The 22,214-nt window shown below is 33.1% G+C and overlaps 1 protein-coding gene across 13 annotated transcripts in view; it reads left to right on the top strand.

Moving 5' to 3' along the window:
- LOC144965135 (ferroportin-like) overlaps window positions 1–12,828 on the top strand; it is a 112,287-nt gene extending 99,459 nt beyond the window's left edge. For all 13 annotated transcript variants that reach the window (XM_078900101.1, XM_078900102.1, XM_078900100.1 and 10 more), the window contains 7 exons: window positions 1,215–1,454; window positions 2,360–2,569; window positions 4,835–4,892; window positions 6,037–6,170; window positions 7,163–7,411; window positions 9,031–9,123; window positions 11,522–12,828. In XM_078900101.1, coding sequence (XP_078756227.1) covers window positions 1,215–1,454; window positions 2,360–2,569; window positions 4,835–4,892; window positions 6,037–6,170; window positions 7,163–7,411; window positions 9,031–9,123; window positions 11,522–11,808 — 1,271 coding nt within the window. In that variant the 3' untranslated portion in view covers window positions 11,809–12,828. The remainder of the gene's footprint in view (window positions 1–1,214; window positions 1,455–2,359; window positions 2,570–4,834; window positions 4,893–6,036; window positions 6,171–7,162; window positions 7,412–9,030; window positions 9,124–11,521) is intronic.
- Window positions 12,829–22,214: the final 9,386 nt, after the last annotated feature.

The raw sequence follows: 22,214 nt of genomic DNA, 5'->3' as shown, positions 1-22,214 counted from the left end.
TCGTCATTCAAACTGTTGTCTGTTCGTCTTTGTTGTTTTGTTTATTAGTTTGTTGTTGGTTTTTTTTGGGAGGGGTGAGTTGTTTTGTATTGGTTTCTCTTTATAGTTTTTTTATGTTTTTTTTTGTTGTTTTTTTTTTTTTTTTTTTGTTTGTTTGTTTGTTTGTTTTTTTTTGTTTTTTTTGTTTTTGTTTTTGTTTTTTTTGTTTGTTTGTTTTTTTTTTTTTTGTGTTTTTTTTTTTTGGGGGGGGGGGGGGGGGGGTATGTTTTGGGGTTGTTGATTACTCTTTGTTGTTTTTTTGGGGGAGGGAGGGGCGAGTTATTTTTTTTGTTTTTGTTTTTTTGGTGTCTTTTTTTTTTTTGGGAGGGGGGGGGGGGGGGGGGGATGGGGGTATGTTTTGAGGTTGTTGCTTTTGGCATTCGACTGCTAGACTACAATGATATATATGATGGTCGACTGTCAATTCTATATTTAGGCCCATGAAAGTTTCAATGAAACTCAAATAAATTGAACCAAAAAAAAACAAAACAAACAAACAAACAAAGGAGAAAATGTGTTCTGATGAATCACATTATTTCAGTCAGTTACAATGGCAGCAGAATAACTTTTGTCTCCACTATACTTTCTAATCATTTTTTTTGGGTTGTTCTTTGATGCAAATCCTTCGTATTCAAGTCTCCAGTTACTTGAAACTCACGACTCGATTAGATTCAGATTTTTTTAGTTTTTACTCACAAAATTGTGTACCATCAACAATCTGCACTTATCTTATAGTTTTTTAAAGCCAGTGCCAATAGCAACAGGACACTTTTTGCCTCTGTCACGTCTCCCTTTTGTTGGTAACTTTATGAACTTTAGTGAGACTTTTGGTGGATAGAGTGCTTTTTGAATATAGACGTCTATCTATTATTTTATTTTGTTGAACTATCTAGTCTTTTTATTAACATAATCATGGAAACATATACCCCAAAACTGATGCATGATCCTGGGAATATTAATCACCACCCCAAAAGGTAAAATTCGCAGTCAGGCTGAATTATTGGGAATGATTTAAGATTAAGCAGAGTCAAAAACCTGCCACTATACGAATCATAATGCTGATTTTAAAATATGTAGTCGTGGTTTCTGCGTCATGTATGAAGTGACATGTTACCAGACCGAAGAGTGGGGTTACCAATTTTAAAGTAACTTTTTTCTCCAATTCTTCTCCGTAGCTGCACGATTGACGCTGATCTTCCAAACAGTATTCGTCATCCTAAGCTCAGCCATCATCTACTGTTTCCTACTATGGAGGGACTGGGTTCTTTCTCTTGGCGATTGGGCAAAATACACCACATATGCTATCATCATTGGTCTGGTCGCAGCATCTTTACTGGCCAATACAGCCAACACCATCACTGTTGAAAGGGACTGGGTCGTTCAGATGTGTATCTTTGACCCTGAAAAATTGGCTAGTATGGGTTTTTTAAAAGTATAATACCATAATAGTCATTAGATTTAGGACAAGTTCATTGACCCAAAATGAGGTAATGTTTTCAGTTAACTGAATGGCTTCAAATTATTGTGGTATTTACACGATTGCATAAATTTGTGAGAAAGTATTCATTATAATATTAACAATAAAAATCGATGCACATTTATTACTTTAATCGATGTGAATTCCACAGTGATATTTGTGATTAGAAATAGAGAGGAAATAATAAACTTTTGATAAAAGAGATAAATTGCAATGATTATTCTTTTTTGATGCTCCATTTAGACATAATAATTCATCATACAAATAATAGATAATGCTAATATTGTAGATGCAAATGGAACACAAGCGATTTGTGTGCACATGTTTGCAAGTGTGATACTCGAACGCGATTATGGGCTTGATTTAATATTGTTGCAATGGAAAATATTTTACGTAAGTTTGAGAGTAGACAATCATAACAAGCCCATAAAAATTTGAATTATCAGACCTACAAATAAGTAAAAGTAACCTGCACCATAACTTACGATCCTTATTAATCATAATAGTGAACAAAAAAATTATTATCATTAATATTCTTATTATCATCATCATTATCATCATCATCATCATCATCATCATCATCATCATCATCATCATCATCACCATTATCATTATTATTATTATTATTATTATTATTATTATTATTATTATTATTATTATTATTATTATTATTATTATTATTGTTGTTGTTATTTTTATTATTATTATTATTGTTATTATTATTATTATTATTATTATTATTATTATTATTATTATTATTATTATTATTATTATTATTATTATTATTATTATTATAACTACTGGCTTCCTTTCAATCATCTGCCATTCCTCTTTTCACAACAGCCATGACAGCTCGAATGAAGACCATCGACTTGACCTGTCAAATCCTTGCCCCAGTAGCCACTGGTCAAATTATGACCTTTTTAGGGCCTGAGGCTTGTGCCATTTTTATTGCAGGATGGAACGTTGTGACTGTCATCCTAGAATATTATCTTATATGGAAAGTCTACAACACTGTCTCAGCACTACGCACCTATAAGGATGTGTCCAAGAGTAAGTTGGACTTCTTTTCATACACAAACTGTGAGATAGCCTGTAACAATAATATAATTTCATTTATTGAAATAATATTAAGTCTCATTTCGTTGTTTTGCCTCACATCTTATTAAATTTGATATTAGTTTTAGCATACATAGGCTATGTACCACTCTCTTGTCAAAATTTGTCAAAATGAAGGAAAAAGGAGCATTGTTAATCGTGGACATTCAGATGGTATTACTACTCATCTAACTGGCTGTCGTCAGGTAGGTGTGTAATTACAAGAAGATCTACATGAGTATCAAAAATTACCCTGGAAAAGAGGCGATTATGATTTTTCACATATAGACATAATTTCCCGCCATAAAATAGAAATACTAGGCTTGACTGAATAGTCTTGATGCCTATTGAAGCTCTCCAATTGACCCACCAGTATAAACTATACATCAAGATGTGCTAATTTATTTTTCTATTAGGTCAATGAGTGGGGTTCCTGACCTACCCATAGTGGGCATTAAGGCACTTTCTGTGTTTTCTATCCCCCTCCAACATGCTTTCTGTCTTTGTCTTGGAATGAGATAACTTGGTTTTGTCCTGGCCCTGGCTGGGAGCGAAACAGTCAAATGTATTGTTGAGTTTTGAGAGTTGATATTTTTTGTCCTGTAAATCATGTCTCTGTTATTTTTGTTTTACCTATATATGATTTGTAAACATTTGAGTATGTTCCTCTTAGTGGGGACTTGGGCTTATGACAGGATAGGACATAGGTACACTGATAATGTGCATTTGGGATCATCATTTCTTCCCTATATTTGAACTAATTCACCTTTGTCTTCCCTTTCTTGTGTACTTCAATTGTAATTCTAGAACTTTCTACTATCCCATTTTCTTCCTTTTTTCTGGCGCTGATATGACCTAAACGTGTTGCCAAGCGCCGTAAAACACTTAAAAACAATAAAAACATCTATTAGGTCATTAAATTTGGTTTAGCTTCTGTTTCTTAATTTTGATTTACCTTATTTGAAACTATTAATGGAATGTTCGAACATAAAACATACATTGATCTCGGCTCCGGTAAACTAGTTTTGTTGAATAAACCAAACAAGAAAAAAGGACCACTAGAAAGTATAATACCAATTGTTCTTCTATCACCTCTTAGAAAACTGCTCAGCATATTAACACTCAACATAATAAGAACCTGACACTTTTGAGGATGGAATTCCATGCTATTTGCTACTTCCCAGCATTGTAAGCTATCTAAATCGGCTTGAAGAATATCTGTGTCAGGTTTAGTTCTTATTGTCCGATATATACAAGGCTGTCATCTGCAAACAATCTCAGTATTTTCCTCTTGTAAGTCTTTCTACCATATCATTATTGTAGATTAAGAATAGGAGGGGGGGGGGGGGGGGGGGGGGGGCGAGAACTGTGCCCTGAGGAACATCAGACACCACTTTGATGACTCTGATGACGCACCGTCCACGACAACTACCAGTCTTTGATTTGTCAAGAAGTACATGATCCATTAGAATGTTTTGTTTAGTATTCCATATCTCCATAATTTTGATATGTTTGATTATCGTTTTTTTGTGTGGGAATGAGTAATTTAAGCATTTTAATACTTACTAACGGATCCATCACATATCAGTAAATTACAGATAAGATACAATGTAATTTTAGTGATCACATGAGGAATTATGACATCATAATAGTAAGGGATTAATTAATTTATATACAGAAATATTAACCGTTACATAGTTGAATATACAATCCTTAAGATGTGTGTCTTCTTGTGAATGCTGGCTGTTTAGAAAACACAGTGAGGGGTTTATATCAAAATTTATTCCATTATATCCAAACATTGGAGGAGTTTTCGGTTACTCAGCTGGTAGACCACTTGCCTCACAGGAATATGGACTGGACTGGTATATGCCCCTGATGCAGTCGACGTTGGTTTGTTTCCTGCTGGTTTAATCACCCTGCAGCTATTGGGCAACTGAGTCTGAGATCTCTCAGGAAGTATTTTTCAGTAGTTTAGCATTCTATCCACTATGTTACAAGCAATTGTCCACTTAAAACTACAAAATAAAAACTGAATGATCTCCGGCTCTGTTGGCGATCAATTTTACAATATATATAAAGCAATGGAAATATTTAGAACTCTACTGAGAAAATGTGCTTCTTTGACATTATTTTTTTTCTTTGTATAGTGGAATTCTATGATATACAGTTTTTTCATACCATCAATCTCACGGTCCTAACATTGTGATTCATTGATAGGTGTGAGTGGAAAGGCTAAAGAAGGAACTGATAAAGAGAATTCCAGCTGTTTTGCTAGGTAGGTTATCTACTCCAGACAGTTGCTTCTGTAAGATTCAAATCTGAAAAGGCACGTATGAAAGAGTACCAGGCATGAAAAAAATTTTCCCAATAAATCTGCCTGCCTCGACTTTGGATCAAACCCTGACTTTTTTTTTTATTGCCGGTTAAATGTGCTAGTATTACATTATTTTGTGTGTTAATTAGAGAATGAAACACTCATAGATTGGCAACTATATCCATATCATGATAATTATAAGTTGTTTTGCAGTCGCCCTAAGATAGCCCTAAATCATATTTGATTACTCATGGCATTATGAGCAATGAAGTTTGCAGAAGTAACATCAAGGAATGAATATTAATCAAGTGATCTTTTAGATATTCAGTTCATGATTTTATTGTTCTGTCATGGATTAAATGTTCATTAGAATTATTTAGTTTTTTTAAAAAGATGCAATACTACTGACTACGTCATTGAAGCATCTAAAATAGATTGCCTTGACTAAAAACATATATATCAAATTGTGGAAATACTATACAATTGTCACGAGTTTGTACTTCTTTCTTTTTTATTCTTCTTCTTCTTCTTCTTCTTCTTCTTCTTCTTCTTCTTCTTCTTCTTCTTCTTCTTCTTCTTCTTCTTCTATTATCATTATTATTATTATTACTATTCTTCTTCTTCTTATTCTTCTTCTTCTTCTTCTTCTTCTTCTTCTTCTTATTATTATTATTATTATTATTATTATTATTATTATTATTATTATTATTATTAGTATTACTATTATTATTATTATTATTATTATTATTATCATTATTATTATTATTATTATTATTAGTAGTAGTAGTAGTAGTAGTAGTAGTAGTAGTAGTAGTAGTAGTAGTAGTAGTAGTAGTAGTAGTAGTAGTAGTAGTAGTAGTAGTAATTTTATTCTCTTAAAACTATCTTCTTCTTCTTCTTCTTCTTCTTCTTCTTCTTCTTCTTCTTCTTCTTCTTCTTCTCATCCTCTTCGTCTTCCTCCTCCTCAAATTGTCTGAATGGTTTTTCATTACTGATACTTGTAAGTAGGTAGTATGCTGATTCCCATTTGGCAGAAAAATGTCAATGTTTTCCTCACCCCAAGAGTGAATCAGTAGATGAAATCAATCTTATTGTTGTTCTTCAGGTGCCGAATGTTTTCCAGCATCACCACAATTTGGAGAGGATGGAAGACCTATGCGAACTACGACTGTTTTCTTGGAGGCTTGGCCTTAGCCTGTCTTTATATGACTGTACTCGGTTTTGATAGTGTGACTGTAGGTAGGGAAGTTCGTAGCTGATGGTGATTGTGATTATAATGTAATTATGAGATGGTGTTGAAAGTTATACATTTAATATTCTTATGAACATGATTATGGCATCACTGGGCAGCTGATGAGATGAAATTGGTATATTGATAGATCTAACGGAATTAATTGTACTGTCCAGCTTTCTTTTTTTTTTTTTGCCATTTTAAACCCAAAAATTTACAAATACGTGTCATGAAAAATTGCAAAATTTGCCGCAGGTTTTACTAAATTCAAACAGATTAAACAACAGGTGATCCTTTGAAGTTTCATGAATCAATCACTGTACTTACTTAAGGTCTAATGCATAATTTAAACATAATATGCTTTTCTGAGTAATGTAAGCACACTCATTTTTCAACTAAAAGTAAAATAAAATCTTAAAATTTCGAATCTAGAACAAAAAATAATCCAAAGAAAAAATATTTACAAAAAAACAAAAATAAAGACTAAAAAAACAACAACAAAAATAAAACAGACAAAGAAATACAACAACCAAATTCTGTCCAAAAAAAACATATTTTCTCCTCTTATCTTAAAGATATTTTTTTTCACAGTGGCTGGTGAAACACCAATACAGAAGTATTTTTTAAATAATAATGTGTTATAGTCGTTGTAACAGTTATTTTATATATTAATCTACAAATTGTTTTACCTGGACATAAACGAAGATGTTTCTTTCCACTGTTATTCTTCAAAGAAGACTTTTCATAAATATAATCATTTAGAATTGAAAATAGATCCTCTTTTCTTTTTCTTTTTTTCCTTTTTTTTTTATCTCTTATTTTTTTCTTTTTTTGTGTGTGTGAATCGTTTGACCTGATTCACTCGAAGAGGAATCTGGTATTATGAGAAAAATCTAATGGCTATTATTTTGACCATGTACCTATTCAATAATTTTTACCTTTTCTCTCCATTCTCCCTCATCACCTAAACCTTCCCATATCATCCTATCCATTTATTCAGGGTACGCTAAGCTTCAGGGTTTGAGAGATTCCCTACTCGGAATAATGATGGGTCTAGCAGGTCTTCTTGGAATCATAGGAACCCTCACGTATCCAGTGTTCAGTCGGAAACTTGGACTACCCCGAGGTGGACTTTTGTCTATGGCGATTCTCCTGTCTTTACTGTCCATGTGTGTCGTGTCAATTTGGGTTCCTGGAAGTCCATTTGAATTGTATCCTGGAAGAATAGAACCTCGCAATGGGACAGTTGGTGAGCATCATATCCTAAATGTATAAATATTTTTACAGATCGTGTGGTGGTTCTTTTTATCTCACTGATCGGTATGAAATTACTTCTTAAAATTAAGATTATAAAGGTAAAGTGTTTGATGGGTTGTCATAATGGATCAATAGCGATGTGTACATATTTACATGTCTACTGTCCCAAATTGGTATGGTCTTATTGTTGTAATGGAAATATTCTCAGACCAACAAAAAATATAGCACATAACACTAATGTTAAAACAAGCCCATATGTGCGTTTGGTTATCAGACCTATGAATATGTGCACAAAGATCAATACCAATAAAGTTAAAACAATAAAAACAAAACAAGAAAGTAAAGCTTTCTGGAATATGTGCTCTAGCAGTAGGCAGAACACAAGCTCTTCGCTTTCAGTTAAAGCAAAAATTTTATTCAGAATTAAACTGACCCAGCAGAAAAGAATTAATATTATACAAGCTAACAAGAATGCTGAGATGAATTTTCGTAATGAGGATGATGATGATAATAATAATTGTATATCATTATTATTATTATTATTATTATCATTATTATTATTATTATTATTATTATCATTATTATTATTATTATTATTATTATTATTATTATTATTATTATTATTATTATTATTATTATTATTGTTATTATTATTATCATTATCATTATCATTATTATTTTTATTATCATAATTATTGTATTTTTACTACTGTTATTATCATCAATATTATTATTTTCATTGTTATAATCATTGTCATTATCATCATTACCATCATCATCATCATTACCATCATCATCATCATCATCATTATTATTATTATTATTATTATTATTATTATTATTATTATTATTATTATTATTATTATTATTATTATTATTATCATTATTATCATTATTATCATTATCATTATTATTATTATTATTATTATTATTATTATTATTATTATTATTATTATTATTATTATTATTATCATTATTATTATTATTATTATTGTTATTATCATTATTGTTATTGTTGTTATTATTATTATTATAATTATTATTATTATTATTATTATTATTATTATTATTATTATTATTATTATTATTATTAGTAGTAGTAGTAGTAGTAGTAGTAGTAGTAGTAGTAGTAGTAGTAGTAGTAGTAGTAGTAGTAGTAGTAGTAGTAGTAGTAGTAGTAGTAGTAGTAGTGGTAGTAGTAGAAGTAGTAATAGTAGTGGTACTAGTAGTAGTAGTAGTAGTAGTAGTAGTAGTAGTAGTAGTAGTAGTAGTAGTAGTAGTAGTAGTAGGAGTAGTAGTATCGTCATTAGCTTTATGTATTATCATCATCATCATCTTCTTCGTCGTCATCATCATCATCATCATCTTCATCATATTACATTCACTATTATTATCATCATCATCATTATCATTATTATTATTATTATTATTATTATTATTATTATTATTATTATTATTATTATTATTATTATTATTATTATTATTATTATTATTATTGTGCTCACTATTATTAGTAATATCATCATCATCATTAGCATCACCCTCGTCATTTTAGATACATGAATATTACCATCATTTCTATCCTTGATTTATTTTGTCAACGTTTCTCAGGTTCCAATAAAGAAACAAGTTCTTGGGTGGATACATCTATTCCTCTTTTATCAATTATACTTCTCATGACAGGAATAATTACAGCTAGATTTGGTAAGATCGAAAGAAACTAGCTGTGTGTATATGTGAGTGCGTTTGTTTGTTTGTTTGTTTGTTTGTTTGTGTGTAATGTTTGTTGTTGTTTTATTTTTTGTTAATATTTTTTCTATATTGTTATTTGTTGATTTTTGTGGAGGGTTTTTTGTTGATTTTTTTTTTTGGGGGGGGGGGGGGGGAGAGGGGGGGGGGGGGCAGGAGGGGTTGTTGGTATTGTTTTCAATAAACGTGAGCTTTTATATCCACTAAATGTAGTCAAAACGTTTTGTACGTCAAATCAAACGAAAGCACTGAACATGAAGAACATAGGCACCACGCCCTTTACTTTTTTCGTCCTAAAATTTTATTTCATCGTATCCAAAATTTAAGAGATTTTGGTTGCTCACCTCGTAGACCTTTCACCTCACGTGCAAATGGACAGAACCAGATGTAAGTCGACATGGGTTTTGCTTTTTCGGACGGTCTGTTCACTATAGGCCACTGGGCCTATAGATCTCACTGAAAGTAATTTGTTAGTAGATTAACATTTGATTCACTAGGTAAGAAGCAATATTTCACAACTCTGGCTCTATTGGCCTTATGCATTGTGTTCATATTTTCAGGTCTGATAACTCAAATATTATGGTCTCATTATTGTAAAAGAAATACTCTCAAACCAAACCAAAACATTGTCCTTTACAACAATGTTAAAACAAGCCTAAAATCTCATCTGGTTAATCAGACCTGCAAATATATTTACCTCGGCATTATGGCTTTGAATGGCAACTTGTTTTATAGAAAAAATGAAAATCATATGAATAGAGAGGATAGCACAGTCGTTATGCCTGAAATTATAACAGTGACATCATTTAGTGGATGGGTGACAATGATTGCTAACCTGGGATTCATGGCATTTGCATGTGTAAGGTACTTGGTCACAAAACCTCTCACGACTCAAACTTGAATGAATGTCTGATAAGTGCCGGTGACGGTTTTTGAGGCAATTCAAACTGTGTAAACGATTTTATTCCAATGGGTGAAGCATTACAATATCATGGTGCAGTTGCAGAAATGTTATATACACATGCACATAGTATATTTATATATATATATATATATATATATATATATTATATATATATATATATATATATATATATATATATATATTGTGTGTGTGTGTGTGTGTGTGTGTGTCTGTATATATACATATTTGCGTATGTCTGTATGTATCCATGGTTATGGAAAATATCTGCCGGGTTTGATTATATATTATTTCAATGTACCAGATTATGATACTGATTACATTTTAAAATATTGTAAGAATGCCAGTTCAGAAAGAGTACTGTATGAAATGGAAATGTTACTTGTAGGATATTTTGAATCACATTGAGCATGATGAAGAGCAGAAATTGTACGTTGTGTGAAAATACATCATGAGTGCCTGTTGACTTTAAAACGTTGTCCTATTAAGGGGCGGTTTGGGTCTAATTATTAGGAAAATCCTTCAAAAATTTGATTTTGAGATTTTGGTGGAAAATGATATTTTATTGTCTTAGAAATAATATAATTAAAGTCAAATTCTTAAAATAGACTATAAAGGCACGAAATACACAGTCAAAAATGGTACAGGTAGTAAGAAATGTGTGAAAAACGGGAAGCCATTTTGCTATTTTCTCAATATGTCATTTTTCTAAGGGTATGGGAAACTGTGTCAAACGTTTCTCAGAATCTATTCAATGAAATTGTCTGAAAATTTCCACAGTTATGACAGAGATAATGTATTATGTCACCATAGAGAGATTTTTTTGATAAGATTTGTGAATTTTAAATTATAATCCTAAATCTGAATTTTTTACATCAATTTTTTCATAACATTTTGATTCTCAACTTTGTAATGATCTAATAAAAATTACATGAGCTAAAGCGGTAAAATCTCTCTATGGTAACACACTATGGTACAATGTTGACAAGAGAGAAGAATATGGAGGTCATTCCTTCATTAGTTTTTGTGGAACGTTTGCCACAAGATTGTTATATTTTTTTATGTCAGACCCCCAAATTAGATCGCAAAATGGGTATCAACACATATAATTAAAATTTTTCACCATAAATGTTGTTTTTTAACCTATATTGATGATGCAGAATGATTAAAACCGCCCAATATAGGTAATTAAATTTTTTTTAGAAAAGACCCAAACCGCCCCTTAAAGGCTCACAAATTTAACTTTGTGTGGTATCGTTCCAGCATATCTTATATTTGTCATATAAGGAAGATAACTCAATATTACTAATATAATTTAACATTCGTGCGTGAGTAACATCCCTTGATTTTGTCTCATTTTTACCCATTTTTCCTAGATGGCCTAAACCCAAATCATTAATCAATTATTCCTGTTCCATTTAATTCCTTTAGGTCTGTGGATATCAGATCTATGCATCAATCAAATGTTCATGTTGACCGTCAAGGAAGAAGAGAGGGGTGTCGTATTTGGTGTTCAGAACTCCATCAACCAGTTGATGAACTTGCTCAAATTTGGGATGGTGACCGGTCTACCCCTTCCGTCACAATTTGGCTATCTCATTATGATTTCATTTTCATCTATTGCGCTTGGGAATCTTCTGTACCTTATATTTTATTGTCGACTTCCAAGGCAATTGTTTTCAACCTCTCCTAATAACAAAGCATATACAAAAATTTAACTTTTATTGTTGTATCTCTTATTCTAGTGTTATAAAACAATGACAAAAAAACAGTAGGTGAACGAAGATAAAACTGGGCATCATATAAAGCGCAATATATTTTTCTGAATTTTTTGAACAGCACAAAAAAAATATCTAGAATCTATTCTAGAATACTTTTGCATTTGACTTTTAAACTATCTGATTGATTAAATGAGATGTGATTGATTAAATGAGATTTTTTTTTTTTTTGAATCGATAGATTGGAGTGGAGTTATAAAACAAAAATGCTCTGGAAAGGCACAAATTGAAACTCTGATCACTTCTTACTGTTTATTTTCATACTAATGGAATTGAACTGCTATCATGTACATTCATACTTTAAAGGTTTGGCGATGTTCTTGCACCATTTTGGAGTCACACCTCATGAATAGCTTCAGTGTCAAATTGATAAGGCAACAGATATGCCTTGGTCTTCAAATTATTCAATTTTTACCAATTGAGCTCTTCTTGGATCGTCTTGATTTGAGGATAAATTTACAAACGGAGACCAAGAAAAAATCCAATAACTAGAACAATTTATTATTGGAGAAACGATCTGGATTCCCCAGAACGCACTGTAAATTTTGAATGGAAATAAAGTAAATAACTAGGGTGGGGTGTTCAAATTCAGACAGTGTTCCAATTCGCACACCTAACCGTATTCATCATCTATATCAACACCTAAATTTGATTTTTAAAAGTATGACATAGAGCTAGGTTCCAATTTAACACAGCAGGAATAAATGCATGATAAATTTAAAACAAGTTTAGTCCTTTTCTATCTCATCTTAATGAATAAATCTTCTAGTAAAATCCTTGTCTCATTCGGAAGGTCTATTACGAGTTTATCCCATCGTTGTTTCACAACTTCAAGGCATCTTACACTTGAAGAAGCAATATAAAGCAGTAACATTTGCAACATAAATTTGTACAATTAAAAAGGATTTTTCTCATTTTGTTTTAAAATTTGTGCTGTCAAATAACATCTGGAACCAACAACAATATGTTTCTTTCTCAATTTATTTATTTAAATAGATCTTGAAAACGTTTGCTATCGAATTACCCAGTTGTTCCAATTCAGACAGCCAGCTGTTTCCTTCAAACACGACTTGTTCAATTTGGCATTGTTATTTGTGTGTATTCAATTTTAATTCGAAAAGCTTTTACAAATTAATTTGAAGATTCTTCGGAATAAAATATTGGTTTTTAGTGCATGGGCCAGTGGGCGAAACCCTCCCCCCCCTGGGGGAGTTTTCGCCACATGGTTTTTCTGAAACAGCAATATATCTTGAGTATTAATCCGGGTGTTACCGTTTTTTCAAGTGTCATTTACGAGAGTTACGGCCCTTGAAAGGTCATTAGGTGCAATTTTTTGTGAAATCGTTTTTGTGCATAAAATGGTTGTTTATCACCTTAAAATTGTTTCACATACAATCAATAATGGAATTTTATTGTAATTTCTCATTTTTTGCCTCATATCATAAAATATTTTACAAAGCCATATAGCGTTTTAAAATCTTTGATAGCCATTTTCTCTATAATTTGACAAAAAAATCTATTACAGTGTACTTGTTTCCCTTCAGGATGAATAAACAAGAGGGATTGTGCACTAGCACAATTCAGGCATGCTTCAAGGACATATAACACAAATTAATCCGGGTGTTACAGTTTTTTCAAGTATCATTTACAGGAGTTATGGCCCTTGAAAGGTCATCGGGTGCAATTTTTCGTGAACTCATTTTTGTGCATAAAATGATTGTTTATCACCCTAAAATTGCTTCAAATGCAATAAATAGTGGAATTTTATTATCATTTCTCATTTTTTGCCTCATATCATAAAATACTTTACAAAGCCATATAGCGTTTTTAAATCTTTGATAGCCATTTTCTCTATAATTTGAAAAAAAAATCTATTACAGTGTACTTGTTTCCCTTCAGGATGAATAAACAAGAGGGATTTTGCACTAGCACAATTCAGGCATGCTTCAGGGACATATAACACAAATTAATCCGGGTGTTACAGTTTTTTCAAGTATCATTTACAGGAGTTATGGCCCTTGAAAGGTCATCGGGTGCAATTTTTCGTGAACTCATTTTTGTGCATAAAATGATTGTTTGTCACCCTAAAATTGCTTCAAATGCAATAAATAGTGGAATTTTATTGTCATTTCTCATTTTTTGCCTCATATCATAAAATACTTTACAAAGCCATATAGCGTTTTTAAATCTTTGATAGCCATTTTCTCTATAATTTGAAAAAAATAATCTATTACAGTGTACTTGTTTCCCTTCAGGATGAATAAACAAGAGGGATTTTGCACTAGCACAATTCAGGCATGCTTCAGGGACATATAACACAAATTAATCCAGGTGTTACAGTTTTTTCAAGTATCATTTACAGGAGTTATGGCCCTTGAAAGGTCATCGGGTGCAATTTTTCGTGAACTCATTTTTGTGAATAAAATGATTGTTTATCACCCTAAAATTGCTTCAAATGCAATAAATAGTGGAATTTTATTGTCATTTCTCATTTTTTGCCTCATATCATAAAATACTTTACAGAGCCATATAGCGTTTTTAAATCTTTGATAGCCATTTTCTCTATAATTTGAAAAAAAAAATATATTACAGTGTATTTGCTTCCTTTCAGTGATACATAAACAAGAGGAATTTTGTACTAGCACAATTCAGGCATGATTAATGGGCATATAACACATATACATTTGTAACATTTGACCTTGCTGTAGCAAAGAAAGCTTACGATATTGTCTGGCAAAACCCACAGCTTTACAAAACAGTCATTATTCACCTGGGTGTCTTTCACACCATAATTTCATATCTTGGTGCCCTGGGAAAGCTCCAAAGTGGATCTGGTTTTGAAGAAATTGTGACTGAAGCAGGGCTATGTGCACATGGTTCTATGGATAGGGTTATGAGTGGAAAGAACTACAACAGGGCTATACGAGTGCATGTGTCTGTTTTGGAGGCTCTAGAGAGGCTTCTGCTTGCAAAATTTGAGCAGGACACGGATTCAAAACTCAGTAAAGACCTCATGTCTTACATAAAGGAATTCACCGAAGGAATTTCAAGCCATACAGCTAATAAAATTCTCCAGTCAACTGTGTATGCTGAGTTATTTTCCCAGTATGAAGCCTTCAAAGACAGTGTCCGCTCAGGAAAGTACGGAAAAACTGCACAATACTGGATCCAATACATGGACAGAGTTTGGCTTCTCCTCCAGTTTCTGCGAGCTACAAAGACAAACAACTTTCTTCTTCATATATCTTTTTTAAAAGAACTGTGCCCACTGCTTTTTACCATGAATCACCACAATTATGCCAAGTATCTCAGTGTATATTTTGTGTCACTAGCCGACCTGATTCATTCCCACCAGGGGCAGAAGAAATGTTACAAGATAATGGATTTAGTGTCTCCAGATCAAGGATGCCTGCTGGAAGAATAGCAGTTGATATGACCATTGGACAAACAATAAACAAACATGCAAAGACAAAAGGAGGTATTGTTGGGTTCAGCAAGAGTCTTCCAAGCTATTACCGTTGGAGTGTAACAAGACACAATCGAGCAGAATATGTATCAGCAACCCAAAGAATGATCAGCAACAACAACTGTATAGATATAGACACCCACAAAGAATTGAGCCTTGCAGAAAAAAGACAAAGTGAAAAGCGAGTGCAAAAGATCCTCCAGGCATTTTCAGCATTTATCAATCCCTTTGAAGTTGAAGATGGTCTGGTCAGTCTAGCTTCAGGAATAAAAGTGCAAGAGGATGTTGCTGATGACCTGTTAGCCGTGGAAAAAACAGGAAAAAGATTGTTTGAAAGTTTTGTTGAAAACAGACTGAAGGAAAAGACTGTAGAATTTCACAGGCCATTAGAAAGGAACAAGACCAAGACATTTGCATCATTGAGGAAAGTGGTAACGGTGAAAAAAGACATGAACGTGGTCAAAATCAAGGCACAAAGAAATTTATTTGGCCAGCTTCTTGTTTTGTCCCAAGAGCAGAGTGTTGATCTTCAAAAAGTTCTTCAATATCCTCTAACACCTACTCCATGGTCGCTGGCTTCATCAGATGGTTTACCTCTGAAGACCAACAAAGCAACTCGGTTGCACAAGCTCACGCCTGACAATTCATTAATGTTCGAGGATTATGCAAAAACAAAAAAAAACAAACACCGTTTACATTGTTGATGGCAATGCACTGTTACAAACTCTGTCAGCAATCCCAAATACATTTGGTGAAGTAGCCAAACTTACATTTTCCTCCTTACCACAAGCAGCTTGTGTACACTTTGTGACTGATACTTACATAGAAGATTCAATCAAAGGTTGTGAGAGATTGAGGAGAGGATCTTCTGAAGATAATGCATACTTGTTAAGAGGATCTGCAACAACAGTGCCAGACGTTGGAAATCATTTCTCAGCTGCGTTGATAACAAAAGATCCCTTATCAGGTTTCTCCTCAAGGAATTGGAAAGTAACGAATATGCAAAGAAACTGAGAAACAGGGAAATCTTCTTTGTCTGTGAAGAGAGATGCACCTTACTTTACAGTGACACGGATGAATTTACCACAGCTGTACCTTGTCTAGATCTCTACTCATCACAGGAAGAGGCAGACACACGAATTATACTGCAGGGTCAATATGCTTCCCGCCAACCAAACTGTGAAACAATTGTTGTCAGATCACCAGACACGGATGTCTTCTTACTTCTCCTTTCATTCTCAGAGACAATTGGAAAGACCCTGATTTTTGATACTGGCTGTGGCAACAACAGGCGACAAATCAATGTCTCTCAGATAGCAAAGACTTTGTCTAAACAGATATGTGATGCATTACTTGGTGTCCATGCATTCACAGGCTGTGACACAACAAGTTGCTTTGCTGGGCAAGGAAAGCTGAAAGCTCTAAAATTTCTTCAAAAGGAGGAAGATCTTAGAATTCTGTTCTCCAGATTTGGAACATCAGCAGCTGTTTCGAGTAATGACTGTCTCATGTTAGAGTCATTTGTGTGCAAGCTGTATGGCAAAACCTCATGCACAAGTGTCAACAAAGTGAGGTATGACATAGTTCGCCAGCGTTTCAAAGGAAAGAAAGGTACCATCTCATGCAGTGATGGAATTGATCTGTGTCAGATGCCTCCTTGTAGTCAAGTATTGTCACTGCACATATCAAGAGCCAACTTTCAAACTCTCATTTGGAGGAATGCAGTGTGCCAGAATCCTAGCATTCCAAAACCAGAGGATAACGGTTGGCAGAGAAATTCTGCAAATGAATTGGAAGTACAGGGGTTCAAAGATGCTTTCATTCCAGATGAGTTGCAGGAAATTGTGTATGAAGAAAGCTGCACCAGTACTGACGAAGATACATATGCCGAGGATGGTAGTGATAGCTTTGACAGTGATTTCCTTGACGACACTTCAGAGGACGAAGACGATTTTGCTACTGATGATGAGGATATGTAATAAATTGGTGAGCAGTGCAAACTGTTAAGGAGTAAAGCATGTTTGCAAAACACATAAGGATATTGTTTTTTGTACTTACTGCATCTTGAATCAAGAATCCCTTTTGAGTATCAATTATTCTTCATAATATAACAATGCGATTTCGTTCAAAAGTCTTCGGTAATGATGCTTCACTTGGGTTGTGAACAAATTAGTCTTTTTTCATGATATATCTATTGTTTTTACCACACCTTCAACTTACTTTTAAATGTGACAACTGGACATCAATACCATGTTTAAAAAGAATGAAAATTATGATGAATTTGGCATCCCACAAAGTGGAGAAAAATTTAAGGGTTGCGTACACTTTTAGTTTTTCCTGTGACGTAGAAATATGAAGGTTGTTGTTGAGGCTTGGGCCATAGCTTTCTTCAGTGCTACATTTTTAATGAACATGCTGTTTTTGGCCATATTAAAAATAATTTTTGTGTAAAACACTGAAATAGCCCATAAGTTTAGATATGACACTTCATGAGATTACTGACAAATTGTTTCAACTTTCTGTGAATCTATATAATATTTACAAATTGAAAGCTTGTGCACATAGTTTGATAGTATATTCAATTTCCTTCAGTTTGATACCCAATTTGCATATATTTTAATTAATATTGTAGTCTCCAGAGCCTTTGAAAGAAATGTTGTCTCTTTTTTGCAAGGGGACACAACTCACTTTTTTCAAAGAGCCATAACTCTCTTAAATGACACTTATTTTTACGGTAACAGTGGAATTTGTATGGCCAATAAGTTCTATTATTTGAAAAACATAGTGGCATAAACTCCCAAAGGGGGGGGAGGGGGGGTCCCAGTGGCCTAAGCACTATTTCTGTGCACACAATCAGTTTGAATTATTATTACATATTAAGAGTGAAGTCTCCTCTCGTCGTACAGCATCCCATATCATATACTTTTACAACAACAACAAAAATATTTATAATGACGTCATAGATTCTTGAGATCGTCTAATCAATATTTTCGCTAATCTTTAATCCTTTTCTGTTCTTTTTAACGCTTGAATTTATAAAGAAACCGGCTTTATATTTGATATTATCAAATCAATCCACCCTAAACGTGAAGGTAAGTTAGTTTGACATTCATCTTAGCCCAAACTGAGAAAAGTTAGTTGCATTTGTCTCAATTGTCAAAGGGGTGTTTGAATTGGCACAATGAGTGACAATGGGTGTCAGAATTGAAACAACGGTGTCCAAATCGGAATATGTGACTAAGTCCCATAAATTAAGGCCATCACACAAGTGAAATCTCATCATGGACAAGTATTTTACCTACAATTTTCGCTATAAATGGTGTTTGCAACAGTGCCCATTAGAAGTCATTGAGCTGAGACAGCCATTTCGGCTATCTGAATTGGAACACCCCACCCTATTTCCAAGAGTGCAAAGTGCTAATACGTGTATTAAAATTAATTGCATAGTGACTGCACTGCCTTTGTCAGCCTTTGAAATCTTGATGTTTGAGACAATTTAGGTTTCAGAGCAATGTAAGATTTCAAATTCAAAATCGTTTTTGGATGAATAAAGTACATTATTATTATTATTATTATTATTATTATTATTATTATTATTATTATTATTATTATTATTATTATTATTATTATTAAAAAGTTGAGCTAAACAATGATTCTTTGATGTCTCTTTCCTTTCATTTTGAGATCAACCCGTTTTGATGTAATTTGTGAATTGTAAATTGCGTTTGTTTGGGGTTTTTTTCTTTAGTTTTTTGTTTGTTTGTTTGTTTGGTTTTGTTTGTTTTTTTTGTTGTTGTTTTTTGGAGGGGTTTGGGGGGAGGGAGGTCTCTTTTGTTCTTTTGTTTTCTTCTTTTTAAAATTATTTTGTTTTGTTTTTTGTTTTTTAATTATTGTATTTATAATAAGTTTTGGGGTTTTGGCTTTCCACAATCAGTTTTTTTTCCACAAAACTGCTTTTGTTCTTACTGTTTTAGGTTTCAATCGTACAGTGAAACATTATTCATTGAAAATAAACCTACATTCAAACAAACTATTTCGCTTGATCTTGAGATTGTTTGAAATGAGAAACAAAAGGTTCATCATTATCTTATCTATAAAATTGACAACTTATAAATAGAAAACCCATAGAAAACTAAACAACCAAAAACAGGACAAGTTTAACCAAAAAACATAGGTACAATAATGGTAACCGAAAACAAAATGAATAACTTATTTATTTTAATATAAACACCCTCTTTTGACTATTCGGTCATCTCTTTTTTCAGAGGCGCTGAAACTATTTAATCTAAAACAAAGAAGAAGAAGATGATGATTATGATGATGATGATGATCATAAAGAGGAGGAGGAAAAGGAAGTAGGGAGTTTGGAGGAGGAGAGGAAATAAATGATGAAGAAGAAGAAAAAGAAGAAATGGAGGAGGAGACGGGAGTTTAAAAATTTATTCTCATTGGTAGCTGCATTCTTATCTAATCGTTCCCATAAATCTGCAGTGAGAATAAAACTCTCCACAGGCATTGCCATTGCCATCAATGGCTTTCATCGTGGCTTTCTGCGACTATTGTTCATTACCCACAAAAGTGACATGCCAAAGAGAATATCAAAGCATTCAAAATAAGAACATTCTATAAAGAGGTACTCGATAAAATGATACTCAAAACGACCTCAATATGCAACAAGAATAGGAAAATGAATGAAAGATGGAATTCACCCACAGAGTGCTAGGTCGTCATTAACAAATCAAGGCCAATCGAAAAGGACTACTCCAGCCATACTGAAATTAACTACGAAGGCGGATTACCTCGAAGTAACTCTGTAGAATATGTCATAGAATCGACACGTTGACAAAATTTTCCAAAAAGACAACAAAACTGTTAGTTTTCTGGTGAAAAAAATTCACATCTTGTCCGCAGCCCACGAAAGACAGGTACAGCAATGGCTTCATAAGACCAATCTAAATAAATTATCGTAACGTGAGGGATCCACATTTCATCTTATTTTATTTAAGGCTCAATGTAGGATTGCCCTTTCAATGCGTTATACAACAGCACATAACTACATTTAAATAGCATGGAATAAAGCATTCAACGAAAGTATTTTACAAATCCTTATAAGTTTATCATGTATCTAGATATGTAACAATATAAAGTAAAACCAAAGAATTATAGGCACAGATGGTATTGGAAACTGTTTATAATCAAATCAAAATTGTACAAATTTTATAGTATCTAAAAAGTAAATGAATCGTACAAGAATCTGAAAAATTAGTTCTATATCAAGCATGATTTTAATTTGGCTTAAAAACATGCATTTTTACTTTCAAAATTCTAGAGTATATTCATGCGTAAACACACGAAATAAGTTAATGCCTAATTTTGGTCTAAAATCTTTTTAATCCTATTATCTCCGGTTTGTTATTATCAACAAGGTGACTAAAATTAGAAGTAGATATATGTTGTTTATATTGTGAATTATCCTGTAGAGCTGTACAAATCGCTCTGAACTTTTCTGCATTTGAGATTTGGTAGATCAAGGTATCCTAATGCTGGGCTTGACATGTTCTCTCAAGCTCAGTAAGTAACCAATTTTGTTCAAGACGTCTGTCATTCTTGACCATAGAAATCGGAAGTTCTCCAATATCGTTGGTAATGACCTATATGATTCCAGGCTCTTCTGGTAATCAAAAATAGTATTATCATAGATATAAATAACATACTAAACATATTTATCCAAATAACTAAAACGTGTATAGATACGGCTCATCGAATGCGATGAGCTTTATCTAGTTGTACCTGGGTGGGGATCCTGACCTCCCATAGTGGGCAGAGAGGTACATGCTGTGTCTTCTATCCCCCCAAACCCGTTTTCCAATTGTGTCCTGTCATTGTCTTGGAATGAGATTACTTAGTTTTGTCCTGACCCTTGCCGGAGTTCCTTGGCTGGGAGGGAAACAGTCGAATGTATAGTTATAGTCTTGGGAGATGATATTTTTTTCATTGTAAATCATCTCTCTGTTATGCATTGTATTATGTTTAGTTTACATATTATATTATATGATTTGTAAACATTTGAGTGTATTCCTCTTAGTTGGGACCTGTGTTTGTGTCTGGATGAGACTTTGAGGTGATCTCAAACTAAGTACTTTGACGGTGTGCTCTTGGAATCTACATCTGTTCCCTATTTGAACCAATTCCTATTTGTCTCACCTTTTCTTTTGTGCTTTAATTGTAATTCTAGAACTTTTTACTATCCCATTTTCTTCCTTTTTACTGGCACTGATATGACCTTAATGTGTTGCAAGCGCCGTAAAACCCTTAAAAACAAAAACATATGTAGTTGTATGATCATTTCAATGTACATCGAAATTCTTATGTACATCAAATATGAAACTCAGATCCCTTTCAAACTTTATATCAGGCAAAGAGATTTAATTGTGTTCGTTTTACGGCACTTGCGAGGTCAAATCATCGCCAGTAATAAGGAAGAAATTTGGATAATCAAATAATTCTAGATTTACGATTGAGAGAACTCCAGAAAAATGAGACAAAGGGGACTAGTTCATAACGGGAACAAAGGTAGGTTAATGAGCCTAGTATCGGTGTATTTAGTTTGAAATCGCCTAAAAGTCTGATCTTAGCACAAGATCTCACCAAGATAAATTCACTCAAATGTTTACAAAATACATTAAACACAAACTATAACAACACACAAGAAAGAGATAATCTACAATGAAAAAATATCATCTCCCAAAACGAATGCCATACATCTGAGTGTTTCTCCACTCAGCCGAGGACTCCGTCCAGAACTAAAACAACAGGGCTGAGAATCTTCCGCCTAAAGGCGGATTTCCGCCTAAATGGTGGTTTATCTCCGCCCATCACC

Source organism: Berghia stephanieae, chromosome 2 (genome assembly GCF_034508935.2).
Source record: "Berghia stephanieae isolate SIO BIC M18660-M18661 chromosome 2, UCSD_Bste_1.3, whole genome shotgun sequence".
NCBI classification, from domain to species: Eukaryota; Metazoa; Mollusca; class Gastropoda; order Nudibranchia; family Aeolidiidae; genus Berghia; species Berghia stephanieae.
This window is presented reverse-complemented; position numbering and strand designations above follow the sequence as displayed.